General features: G+C 36.5%; 1 protein-coding gene across 1 annotated transcript in view; it reads left to right on the top strand.

Moving 5' to 3' along the window:
- Positions 1-14,364, top strand: part of USH2A (usherin) — a 352,517-nt gene that overhangs the window by 278,300 nt on the left and 59,853 nt on the right. The window contains exons 54-57 of the mRNA XM_072333648.1: positions 1,371-1,569; positions 6,358-6,465; positions 7,000-7,183; positions 8,037-8,194. Coding sequence (XP_072189749.1) covers positions 1,371-1,569; positions 6,358-6,465; positions 7,000-7,183; positions 8,037-8,194 — 649 coding nt within the window. The remainder of the gene's footprint in view (positions 1-1,370; positions 1,570-6,357; positions 6,466-6,999; positions 7,184-8,036; positions 8,195-14,364) is intronic.

Below are 14,364 nucleotides of genomic sequence, written 5' to 3'. Positions count from 1 at the left end.
TTCTGTGGTATTTCTTACTTTACCTGCTTTAGTTAGTATATCAGCTTCTTCAACAGCCTTATTCTGAGGATGTTTCTACTACATTACCCTTCACCAGCTTTCCATGTCTACCTCTACTTCAAGCTTTACACTTGCCTTGTGCACAGCCTGCCTCTACTTCTGTTATAAGGAAACAGAATCTCCTTCCTACCCTTGTCAATGTTCCATTTCTTCTCACATCACTTAGAATCACAGATGCCTTTCACCAGCATCACTATTTAAACAGCTATAGTTTCTCTTTTGCAAAGTATCTGCCTTACTCAACGTTTGGAAAAACTGCTTAGGTGACCATTTTTCGAAGTAATAAGCTTGCCTTTCTGAAAATGAACTTCTAGGGCTGCAAGCATAAGATCTGTGGAACTGGCAAATAAGGACTGTGCTTTGTAATTACAATATTTGTGGGACTGAAAAGGTGGGGCTTTTATCTGATGTTCAAATGTTTTTCTCATTGTTCAGTTTTAGTAAAGAAAGCACTGACACAGTGGGATGAAGATAAGAGGACTGCCCTTTACCTACACACACAGCTGTGGTCTGGAAGCTATGGAGACACAGTTGCTACAACCAGTAGCCTAAACTGATAAATTCTCCTTAGTACAGTTGTCTGTAATTAAGGAGTTTACTGCTGCTAGCACTGAAGTCTGCAAGTAGAGACTGATTCAATCAAATGCACTAAAACAAGATATGATAGAGGGCACATTTTATATTTACAGCATTGTATAAATACTTTATAGTGGTAATTACAGAAAAAGAAAAGCGGTTCTCAGAGAGAGAAAGGTCTGACTCACTTATTAAACCAGTGTGATTTGAATATGCCTCTATGCGAGACAGTAGAGATTTGTGTTTTTACAAGCACCTAACAAGTGCTAGGTTATTCTTTCAGAATCTTAGGTTTCCTTAGAAAACCATGGAGCTGCAAATAACTTTGATAGAGTTCAGATTGTACGGGATATTTTGAGGTTCAGCCCCATGTTTACTGGTGCTTAAAATAAATGAAATCAGGCAGTTAAAATGCAGAGACACTGACGAACCATATGGAAGAGAGTTATCAAGAGTTTTCAAGCAATACAGTTTTTGTTGTTTTATCCTGTGCTATACACTGCAGCTAAAATGTGGTGAACCTGTTGTGATAAATTGTAGACATAGACTTATGTAATATATTCAAGGTCAGATTTCATTGTAAAAAAAAGGAGGAAAAAACTAACTAGTTCTCCAGGCTCTTGGTAATGATATGCCAGGCCAAACAGCATTTTAAAACAGAAGTGACATTCTCATTGATCATGGTATCTAGTGTACTATTACATTAAATTGTTCTTTAATTCATATGTCTTTAGGTAGTTGCAGTCACTGTCCAAGGAGTCCCAGAGAGTGTTCAGCCACCAGACATCAGTGCTCTGAACTCAACAGCATTGCGTCTAAGCTGGATTGCACCCAAGAAACCAAATGGTATCATCAGAGAGTACCAGATCAGTCAAGTGGGAAAAGGACTTATATACTCTGACACTGGAAGCAGAATGCACCACACAGTATCAGGTAAAGAGGCTTCTCTCTGAGAAGCTCATATCCAGTCCTTAGGATATAAGGAAATAATGTTAAAACTACCACCTGTCAATAACTTTTAAATGCAACATTTTCTGCTCTGTTTAGAAATGCTTTGTATGACTTCAAATACCTTAAACTTTTTTTCCTTAAGCCTTTCAATTCTGCCACAATTCGTTAAAACACTAATAGATATAATTTCAAAATTATTAAATAAATCTATCCAGCTCAGTTCTAGACACGAGCTTTGTGGTGAGGTTGAGCTCTCAGATATTCTTTGTAGACTTGACATCACTTCACACAGATACAGTTTCATTTTACTATCATTTATGTGCCATAAAGTGGTTGAAGTCACCAGTGACTCTGCGGACATGTAGCAAGCAGTACCTTATGTCTGAGGTAATGAAAAGGAAAGAAAGACTGAAAGAGTCAAGATTCTGTTTAGAAACTTATGTATTGCTTATAGCCATTTTCTTAATGCTTAGTAAAGTTTCACTTATGTGCACATATCTGAAAAAACCTTTATTTGGGAGATCTGGGGTTGATTTTGTCTTTTCTCACTTTGTTGAACTCAGTTTGCTTGTGAAATTGTTATATTTATGGCTGTTAAAAAATTATAATTACATTATTTTTTTCTTTTTTCCATACCTGTTGGTAAACACAGGTGTATGTGTTACAGATAATATTAATAGCCACCCAAGAAACCAAAGCTGATTTAGAGCATATCAAGCCCATACAGCATAACTCCCCTCTCATTTCCCCTCTCAATTGCTCAGTGTCATTCTGATTCTGTCTGGATCCCTTAATGTTTTCAATCAGATCCTCTTTTCTGTGTCCACTCACAGAAGACTGAGGTATTCTTTGACTGTATTATGCCCAAGTATAGAATTCATCAATGGTTTATCAAAGTTGTTGCCAGATCCACTGCTTCTGGACAGGGAGTATTAAACTAGAGTATACAAATTTGTGGTATATGATTCAGAATTGCTGTTGTAAGTTTGTGACATAAAGAACACCTACCAAGATGCAGTGATTTGTTAGTAAGCCAGTTGAAAAACACTTCTGTGATCCCACTTCCTTCCCAAAAAGTAATTATATGTCCAGAACTGAAATTTGTAATGCAAACAATATAGCTTTCCTTGCCTATTGCAGAGGAGAAGAAATCCTTGAGAAACAAGGATCTTTTTTCTTCTTTTGTGCCTGTTCCATTGAACAGTTACCCAATGCTGCCATGTTCAGCCAGCTGCAAAGCAAGTGATTGTTCCTTGTCATAAGCAAATGTACTGTTTTCTGTGGCAGGTTCTTTGGATAATAATTAGAATTCATGGCACTGATTCTTCAATGTGGATAACTATTGCTCTCTAAATCCAAAGAATAAGAATCCTTTTTTTTTTTTTTTTTTTCTTTTTTTTTTCTGTACATAATTTCAAATGTTCGAGCTGTCTGTTGTCTTATTCCCTGTGGATGTAGGTTTTGATTTTCTTGTCTTCCCTTTTTTCTTCTCCAAAAACATCCGCTTTTCCCTGAGCAACAGTTGGACTTTAATGAAGCTGTAGCATTAGTATTTCTTGAGACTTTGAATCTCGGGTCTTGCAAATAACAGACGAGAAGGCTAGCACCTTGCCACTGCGCCATTGTCTTGCTGCTTATTTTTAATTACATCAAAGCTTTGGAAACATGATCCCACAAATGCTTTGTGGGAATAGCGGTGAATGTGCTCATCATGTGAAATCCATAAATTGCTTATAATCCTCTCAAGATGTTAAAAAAAGCATTAAGTAATTGAAGACAGGAAGTCCTCAGTTAATTATTTAGAGGTGTTATCAATGCTTTAAGCAAACTGAAGCATTTTCTGCTATCTCACTGAGTTGAATGCCACTGGGACACAGGGGCAGCAGCCATCATCTTCTCATATTCTCTAATGCAAACAGCACATGGCAGCTTGTCAATAAAAGACCTTTTTATATCATTTATTACTGAACACTTCCACTACCCTGTACAGAGCAATTTGGATGACAGTTATGGCATTGTTTCACTTTGCGTTACTACTACTTTACAAATGGGCCTGCTAATGCTCTGCACTGGGGGGCAGGCAGAGGGTAAGACTGAATTAGAGGAACAGTAAAAGAAAGCTACAAGTGCCCTCTTCAGCAGAAGCGAGTGGGTTTGAAGTAAAAACTCACATATCTTCCTTTTTAATGCACTAAATAACATATCTCAAATAAGAAGCTTTATACAGCATGTGTAGAAACAGTCATCTTTAGGTAAAATCCAGACAGGATTGTTGATATTAAAGTTAGGAGAAAATAGAAGATTACAAAATGTACATGACTGAATAGTTTCAAATATATTCTCTATTTCATAGTAGTGAAAATTGAAGAGATGCAATAATGCTGTCACTGGTCAACTCCCTCTCCACACAGCTCTAAATTACGAGTAATACTTATCTAAAAGAAGCTCTTGGGGATGGAGAGGTTGTGTGAGGCTGTGGTCAGAAGTCTGACATCCTCCTGAGTAAAATTCCCATAGTGGGACCCGAGAGTGTTAGCCTGGGAACTAATTACTGACCTTGCTGGAGCCATACCCACAAATGGAGAGAAACAGCATCAGAAGGAATTATTTGGCTAATAATGCAATCTTTAAAAAGCTGTTTCACAGCTCTTTTGGCAAACGACAAATACTGCAATAAGAACATATACTTCTAAGTGTAAAACAACAAAATAATAATAGACTAAAAAAAAAAAATAAAGAAAGAAAAAGAGAAGTATCCTCCTGTGAATAATCACAGAGAAATTGGAAAAGCAGAATGTTGTTTGTGTTTCAAGATTATCTTACTTGTTATTTTTATTATTAATCACATACATAGCTTTGTACAGAACTTGCCAAAGCATAAGTACAAGAAGGCACTTATTGCAAAGCTTTAATAACCTAGATAAAAATCTACTATGACTGCTCCATGTATGACTAGAGGTTTCAGGTATAAATTTGGTGAAACCATGTGCTCTTTTTTAATGCCCATTTTTCTCTTTAAAGTGTAGCTGTAAATGAGTATTGCTTTATTATGCATGTTTCCTTTAAAAGTGAACATGACTCCCTTTAGGGGAATTCAAGTAATTTGTTGCCACAGTAATCTTTTCTATCCTGAAATGTTAAATACTTGGCTTTCCTCCACGCCTTCGCCTCTCTCTAGTCTGCAAGTGTCATTTCCTCCCCTCTTACTTTTATATTCAGTGTTCAGATGATTTTTATTCTCTTCCAATTCATGATTAGGTTACAGTCAGGGCTGTCCCTCTGAGTCATCTCTTTATTTTCCCCCTTTCATATACTGTGCAATTTGTAAGCAGCCTGCATGCCTCCATTCATTGTTTTACCTTTCTGCATAATTGGTCATTCTTATTTCTCTTTGTTTTTTTTTTCTTCTGTGTATTGTAATTACAAAGCCTTCATACTGGCTATAAGCACGGATTTGTTTATAAACAAAGATCTAGCCCAGGCATTTTTTCCTTTTCACAGAATAGCATTGTTCTTGAAGTAATTACAATTAGACCCACAAGTTACACCACAAGCATGGTCACAAAGCCAAGCACTTACAAATTAACCTATATAATATGTGTGAACTGACCTGTCTAATCCTACTTCAGCCTCTTTTACATAAGCACTATGAAGTGGCCTGTATGACAATGGCATGGTCGTTTGCAGGTAGGGTTGCTGCCTCATTCTGTGTACAAGCTGTGCCTCCTCCAGGGCAGAATAATCATAACAAAAAAAATTACTTTTATATACAAGATAGCTACCTCAGCTTTTGTGGTGTTTGGTAAGGTTATTCCTTCTGGGAATCTTGGGTTGATGGGCCTAATTGGAAGTCTGCTTGCAAATATCCTTTTGGCTCAGCAGACATCAGGTGGGCATGAACCCAAGGTTCATGCAGATGTGGAGCACAATGAGGGCAGCTGCAGGAATGGCACAGACCCATTTTCAGCCCAGTCTTGTGCCCTCAGCCAAACTCATAGATGTGCCAACGTCCATTTCCAGCACAGCACTACTTGGCCTCACCGAGCTGGGGGCCACATCCTGGCCCAACCCCAGCCCCAAGGAGGTATCCAGGGCAGAGGAGGTATCCAGGTAACCTACCGCCTCGCACATGTCAGGGAAAAGGCTTGGGCAGGTCTCTTGGGTCCTGTGGGACGGTGGGTTAGAAAGTTACAACAAATGAAGATAGGGGGGTGTTGAAGGAAAGATGGTCCCAGGATTAAGAGAGTTCTCTAGGGCATTCATTTCTAGGCTGCTTGCTGGCAGGCACATCACAGCCTTCCACTGGTTTGCTGTGAAATTTGTTCTTCTTTTTGTTGCTACCTTCAAGTCCGCTTTCTTTCATTCAGTTCAGTAACCTACAGGCATTTTGTTGTCAGTTATCAGGAGATTTGTTAAGACTGAGGTCTGGACTGTTGCTCCTATGCTTCAAGTGCTATCTAAGTAAATTGAATTGAAGCTAACTGAGATATATCTAAATGAAGGGCATCTATAGATCCATTGTAGCACAGTAACATATTCATTCCAAATTGTTTTGTCAGATTTTTAAAACTAGTAGAGTGTGTATCTCAAAGTTAGCAATTATTCACTATTTCAGTATTATTCAGATTTAAAGAGGAATTACTGAAATTTTTTGATTGCTGAAAATACTGAAAGTTAAATTTACCTTACAATGCAGTACTTTTTATGTAGTTGCACAGTTCTGGAGACGCCTGATGTCAGCATCTTAAGTCTAATCTCTGTTCCTTCTAGGTCTGCAGCCATACACTAACTACAGCTTCCTGCTTACTGCATGTACATCTGCTGGCTGTACTTCCAGTCAACCACTTTCAGGTCAAACTTTGCAAGCTGCTCCTCATGGTAAGGGGAAAAAGGCATTCTTACAGACCTGCAACGATGCAGTCATTAGGTCTTGTAGTTTTAATGGTTTAACAAGGTGCAAAACTCCATTATCATCCATCAAGCTATCATGTATAAATTTACACAAGAGAATTTGTCTTTCTTCTTGGATCTCATCACTGTCTTTACACTGACTGCCTAACACTACATTTATGCTTTGTTTTTATGACAGTTTTTCCACATTCATCTTGAACTTAGCAAGGTTAGATTTAACAGATATATGTTTTTAAAACAACAAATAAATGTACAGAGATAACCAGACACAGAAATGCTGGAGACTTCGACTTTGTTCTCCATTAATCTATATTTTGTCTAGTTAAATACATTTAATGAGTGTTTAATAAAGGATGTGTATTAAGTTTTCTGTTATCCTTTCTGGCACTGTTTAATGCTTTTGTTACATTGCTGAAAGCAACAGCACAAACTGTAGAAATGGAAAATACATTTTTATGTATCTGTCATTAAGTTAAATTAGTGTCATTGTGGTGTTAATAGGGGTATGGCCAAAACCTCATCATATCATAGTCAGCTCAACAGAAGTAGAAATCTACTGGAGTGAACCAAGGATACCCAACGGACTCATTACTCAGTATCGCTTATTTCGTGATGAAAAACAGATATTCTTGGGTGGTAGTAGAGACCTGAATTTCACAGATGTTAACCTGCAGCCTAACAGTAGGTAAGGTATACTAACGTACTGTGATAATGTGTGAAAGGTGATGAAAATGTGTTTGTGAAATGTACAAAAATGCAAGTTACTCCTTTAATGAAAGAAAAAAATATGTTTTTACTTATTTGATTTAAAAAAAAAATCATAAAGAATACTTGTGGGAAGCTTCTAAATGTTGGGAAGACTTGATTAAATGATTATTTTGTTCTTTTTCTGAGTATAAGTTATTGTGATTCAAAGAGGGGGACCTTGTTTTGTTTTTCTTTTGTTGGTGGTGGTCCTTTATCAGTTGTTTGTTTGTTTTTTATAGAATGAACCATAGAATGGATTGGGTTGGAGGAGACCTTAAAGCCCAACCATTTCCACCCTCCTGTTATGGGCAGGGCTGCCCCCCAGCTCAGGCTGCCCAGGGCCCCATGCAGCCTGTCTGTGAACAACTCCAGGGATGGGGCACCAGAGCTTCTCTGGGCAGCTGTGTCAGGGCCTCACTGCCCTCTGAGTAAAATTTTCCTAAGGAATATATTAGAAAAATTAAAGGTTTTCTATGACAGTCAGTTGTTAATGTGGTTTATAATGTTTTTGTGAATATTGAACATCAGTTGCTGATACTTTGAATAGGCAGTTCTGAAATTCTGAAAGGTTTTGGCATTTTTTGAGGGGCGATATTTCTCTTACTACTACTGCAAATTTTAGTATGAAAACTATTATTTTGATTTTCTAAGAAATCTTTAAGGTGATAATGTTCACTAATTTGGCATTTGTACTCTGTTCACTTTAAACTAGCGTAAATGTGAATGTTCTGTTATTGACATGCTTAAAGCTTCTAACTGTAGTGCCTACTGATCTTTGTGTGTTTGTGCAGATATGTTTACCAGCTGGAAGCCAGCACTTGGGGCGGCAGCAACACTAGTGATAAATATGTTATACAAACACCAGTGGGAACACCAGAGAAAATTCACGTTCCATATAATGTCACAGTAATTGATGCATATTCCATATTCCTAGCTTGGGACATGCCAGGTAAAAACATATTTCTGTGTATCATTTTGTAGCAAAATGGATGGAATAACACTATATTCAAGCAAGCAGTTGAATCATCCTGAATTTTTTATTCTTTGTATTTGGTTTTACTGTTTGTGTGATTTAAATAACCAGTATCTATATCTGCTGTTTCCTGGAGACATATTAGTTTAATGTTGTTGACCTATATACTTGACATGGGTATTGTGAGGATTAGCTAATCAAAAATCATGCATTAATTTGATCTTGTAAATTATTACTGAATACAAGTAGTATGAGGAAAAGAAGCAATTATACTGAAAATAAGTTTTCCCTTATGTTCCAACCAACCTGAATTATCAACAGAGAGACCTGCCAACCTTTTGGGCTGGTGATGTCTTGATATCTATGCTGGCAATTAAAATGTATAGTTGTCCATCAGGTATACTGTGTTGAACTCCTTTAACAAAAGGTGTGAAAGTGTGATACAGAGATCCCTCACTAGCTTTGACCCTGATAGAATAAATTTAACTCACTACAGTGCCTTACTGTTACGTGGATGTATTACCTTGCAGGATGATTCTGAGCAAAGGCTCAGAATTTCTTTGTCCTCTTGTTCCTCTTCCCTTGAACATCATTAGGTTGTCTCTGTCTTCAACAGAGGTAGAGTAGAAAGGAATAAGTGAATAAGTATCTTGTGTAGTTCATTTCCATCAAGGTGTCTTCTAGTTTCTAGATACTATTTTTTTTCAGTTGTAATGAAGTCAGTTGTTTTTTTTTAGATATTTGAAATGTTTGCATACTAGCAACAATATGTGTTTTATCAGTGAACTCACAGAAGTGTTTGATGTCACCTCTTCCTAATTATTTAAGATGTTTGTGCCTTACAGAGCAGTCACAGCAACATCAACTGACATTAAAAATAAAGTGACCTAGAAAAGGTATTTTGCCTTCAGTGCTGGGATCGCAAGTATTGCAGCAGTGCTTAGCAGCGTTCACCCTACCCATTTAAGCAATGGTTAATAAATCTATAATACCCTGAGCTGTCAATCTTTTAGTTTTCAGAAGCACAAAATCCATTATAGAAATGCTATAATATATGAAAAAGATTAAAATCTTAAATTAAACTTTTCCCCCTTCTGCCTGGAAGGATTTAGAACCTAGCAGAAGGCAGGTGAATTCGAATGGCACATAATCTACAGTTGGTTTTATTGGAAAGTGACTCATACTATATTATAGTTTTGATAATAAATGTAATTTAAGATACAAAATATTCAGCAACATTTTAAATAGATTTAAAACATAAGAGTATACTGGAAAAGCGTAGGCTTGTGTTGAGTGGGGTGTTTTCCTTCTCATTCTAGATCTTTTAATTCCCGCTGCTCAAATTGCTGTTCCTTGTAGCAGTTTACAAGCCTGCAAGGAGCATCAGGCTTTGTGTGCTACATTTGGTTATACTGCATGTAAGATTCTGTGTACAGAGTTTTGTGTATTATCTAAGCCACACAATCAGAGGGGTGAGGAGGAGATAGGACATTATGAATCTACTGTAGAGGATGAAGGGTTGATATACACACACAGCTGTAGGAATCGTTCTCCTCAGACAGGGGAAAGAACATGTCCTTCCCAGTTACTGGGTTGTACCCTCCAAACCTATCTTATCTTTGTGGATATTTGGTGATTCAGTCCCTTCTTCTTTGCCTCCATGTGGCATCAATTATTTAAACCTTTAAGTGTGGACAAGAGATTGGTTTTTATGCAGTACCCCAGTAAGGACAGATGGAAAAAGAAAAACTGCTGTTCCTTTTATCACAGTGCCCAAGGGCCAGTTACTGATCTTTCTTGCAGAAATGGGGAGTATTAAAAGCAGACAAATGCTACTAAAATAAACCCTGTGTGCAGAAGCATAGATGTATACAGAAGCTCAGAAGTGCATTTGTGACTGTTCATAATCCGGCTTGTTCAGAAATATTTGAGTTCTTACTGCTTACTGAGGAAGACTGGAGCCTTCCAGTGGAAGTTTGTTCTGGATGTTCCGATCTGGAATGATTAATAGGTCCTATACATGCAGACTTCCAAGGCCACAACTATTTCTACTTGGTAGAATTTGCCTAAACATTTTATCCCTATTCATGTCACTGTGTGATCAAGTGACCTTTTCTACGTTCTATATTTTTTTCCACATATCAGTCCAGTACACTATATTGAAATAATACAGATTTCACTTTTAAACTCAGAATCTGGCTTTTATTATAAGGAATGGGATTCACTGTAGAACAAGACAGTTGTTTTAATTTGTATAGACTCCATGAAAAAGAAAGTTATTATGTTAACTGAGTTTTGATGGGATGGTAGTTTGTTATGATGTCTTTGTGTCTGTGGGCATCAGGGGTGCTTTGGCATTCTACCTACTAATTTGCTGTAATAAATTTTGATCAAATATTCACCCTCAGGTTTAATTATGGGTATCACATTATGCAGACATCCCTTTTGTCTTGCTTTAATTATAATATTTCAAAACTTTGATGTATCTAAATATTATAACTTTATAGATACGTATCATTTCACGACTCCTCACTCACTCAACAGTAATGTAGCCAAGTAGTGGCTGAAGTGATAGGTTCAGAGAAAATATTTAATACACCTCACTCACTGTAGAAAACAGTACTCTACTGTCTGAAATAGGTATTCTGGTATCTTGTGCTGCATTGCCTCAATGCACAGACCTCAATGGTACAGTACATTTCACTGACATGTTGGAGAAGGATATGTTAAAATTATTATGGAACTAGTGGTTATTAGTGTCATGGATAGTGTCCTGGTTTTATCAGTAGAAGGACTGGTATTTTTCATAGTGTATGGTATGATGCTATGTTTTGGATTTTGGAGAACAATGATGTTGATAAGACAATAATGTTTTAGATGCTGCTGAGCAGTGCTGTACAGAGCCAAGGACATTTCAGTTTTCCAGCTTCTCTCACTGCCCTGACAGTGAGGACACCAGGAGGGGTACAAGTTGCTGGGAAGGGTCAGAACCAGGACAGCTGACCTAAGTGGGCCTAAGAGATATTCCATACCATATGACAACATGTGGAAAAAAGCAACAAAAAAAATCCCCCAAAACCACAACAAAACTTAGAGGAGTTAGCTGGGGAGCAGCCACTGCTCAGTGAATGGCATCATCAGTTAGTGACTGGTGAGAAATTGCATTGCATATAACTTGTTTGTATGTGTATATATATATATTATATATACACAGATATTTATTTGTGTATGTGGATATACATATAATTACTGTTTTGTTTTGTTTTTTTCTTAGGGTTTTTTTTGTTGTTGTTTTTTTTGTTTGTTTGTTTGTTTGTTTCCTGACTTAATGAATTGTTTTAATCTCAACCTACAGGTCCTAGTTTTTCTCAATTCTTTTCCATCCCACTAGGAGTCTTTATTCCTAATTTATTCCTGTTTGGATCAAACCTTGTATTTGAATGGCATTTGCATCTCAGCTTCACCTCTTAGGTTCATCAACTAACATGGTTTCAACTTTGTTTCAGGAGAGTGATCAACATGATCTATGAATTTGTACTGACTTTTGCTAAGGAAATGTTACATTTCCTCTCTTTTATTTATGAGATAAAATAGTGTTCACACCACATCACTGAAGGCTGAATTTTTCAAGCTTCATGTTCACAGTTTTGCATCTTAAGAGTAATCAGCAACTCCATTGTTTCTGCCTTGTTGGGAACACTTGAGATAACCAGAATGAGATACCTGGATATGTGAAGTTTAACTTTAGTACTTAATCTCAGAATACCAAATATATTTTTTATTGTGTGAGATTAAATATTAACATATTAATTTAGTCTTCATCCTTTCACTTCTTCTTTAACATAAAAGACATTATATCCTTTTTTTAGTATTTGTTGTCTATAACAGAAACAATTCATCTATTTTGTTATGTTGTGATGTACCTTCACATCATATTTAACAGCTTTTCATAAATTGACTTCAAAGAGATTTTTAGTGATCAGTCTGTAATAGAGAAAGTGACTTTTGCCTCACTTCTAAGTATCTTGTGCTACAGATTTTATTTTATGAGCTACCCTAGTTTTGATGTCAAAAAGAATTGTCTGAGCTTTGGCACAGAATTGTACATTAAGCGTTACCCAAATATGCCTACAGAAAAACAAGGTTTCGTTTGATTCACTTGTCCCATTGCAGAGTGTGCACCTGCTGTGAAATGAAGTCGCAGAGAAAAAAAAAAAAAAAAAAAAAAAAAAAAGTGGAATAATTTAACTTTTTTTATTTGTAAAGATAATCAGGGTTTTTCTGATTACATCTTAACTTCATAAATGTTAAATAACCTATCAGCATCTAGTTGTTGTAAATTATGAAGAAGAGTATTGCTGGGAATATTAACCAACTAAATCCTTGTTCTTTAGTGAACATGAAAATGTGTTATGGCAGGTTGTCATTGTGCTCATGCTAACTTTGACACCAAATAACAAAACTGCCATTTGCACTTAGGGTAAATTGGTTCACTTGTGCTTTTACGGTTCCTTTTATTCTGACATAAATTTATGAACTCTGGAACTAACCCAGTCATGTGGTTTACCATCTGACTTTAACAAATATGCCTATTTTGTTTCCTTCAGTCATCAGAGCACACATAGTAGCAGCAGACTGGCTGCAGATGCTAAAGGCGATTCTGGAACATACAAGGTTTTTTGACATATTTCTGTGTATGAGTGTACTTCTATATTTTTTAGATTATGAAGCGATCCTCTGATCTCAGCATTCAGTGAATTTCATCAAACTGTGGAAGCATTTCCAGTGAATATTTGAATTTTGTAGTTTTATTTGCAATTTCCTTCTTGCTCCCTGAAAATATTTTTTTCTGCTGGCCATGCTTATTAGTAGTATAATTCCTAATATATTTACAAGTTTTTGGAGAATTTTAGCATTTGAGATTTCTTTTTACCATTCCTGCTGATATATACATAGACTGAGTGCTGGATGTGAGTCAGATATTTTGAACTAGGTGTCCTTTGCAGCATATTGCTGATTGGATTCAGTTGTAGTTGCTTATATTTCATCTTCCTTGGGAAACCAGGCATTCTGAATAGTCCAAATTTGTAAGTTTTCTGGTGATCTTTTGCCCAGAATAAATGCAGTTATTAGATGCACAAAAGTGAATTATGTGTCACATTTGTAAGTTAGCAAAAGCTTCTTACTGAAAAATCTGCTCTGTCATAAGGACTGTAGAAGAGGACAAGCTTACCTTACCAAAAAATCATTTTATTTCTTGTAGAAACTATACTATACTTTAAGGTCACTTCTCAGCTTTCCTTTGTAGTATCCTATACAATTTTAACATTGTCCTTCTATTATTCCATTCTTAATTATTTTTCCATAAAAATTTACATTGAGAAAGAAAACTTTACATTTGTATTTTTTCTACTTTCTGTCTTGTTCTCCTTTCACCTCCTCTTTAGTGACTAATATCAGTATCCTCTTTACTCCTATGAACTGATCATCTGAATAAGCTTGAAGCCATGCCTCCATTCCAGGGCTATTTTTTTTTCAGCTTCTTAGATTAACAGCATTTCCTCTGTCTAGCATCTAGTGATGCAGGACATTCTTATTTTGGGGGGATCTTTGTCCCGTTTTTCTTTAGACAGTTGTGAAAACGTGTCATTTCAAATATTTTTCTGATCAGTTGTTTATGGCACCATACAGAAATTGGAAATCTCCCCTATTTCTTGTAATTTTTTTTTCCAGTTTATGCGCATATCCACAACACTAGGAAAAAGAAATCTTAATAGCTTCAGAGTAGAAGTATAAACACCGGTACTTCATCAGAAAAGCACCAAAGCCACAATTAGGGGAAAGAATGGGCTTCTTTTCCAATGTTACAGATTCTCAGGGTGCAAACAAGGCAGAGAAAAAGAACTGCAGTCAAATGTAGTTGTACCTTTGCAAGAAAAACAAAGAAACAAACAAAAAATCTCTGAGGAGCCATGCAGGAGGAAACGGGAGAAGATCCAGGAACCTCTGCCAGTTATTCTGAAGGGATGGCATATGGCTTAACTTGTTCTCTTGGAGTAATAGATTTTTCAGCTTCTCAGGCGAACTGGAAAACAAGTAATTGACAGCATGATAAGATGAGTAGAGGGGGGAAAAAAATGTTTGAA

The sequence above is a fragment of the Excalfactoria chinensis genome, chromosome 3 (assembly GCF_039878825.1).
Source record: "Excalfactoria chinensis isolate bCotChi1 chromosome 3, bCotChi1.hap2, whole genome shotgun sequence".
Lineage (NCBI taxonomy): Eukaryota > Metazoa > Chordata > Aves > Galliformes > Phasianidae > Excalfactoria > Excalfactoria chinensis.
This window is presented reverse-complemented; position numbering and strand designations above follow the sequence as displayed.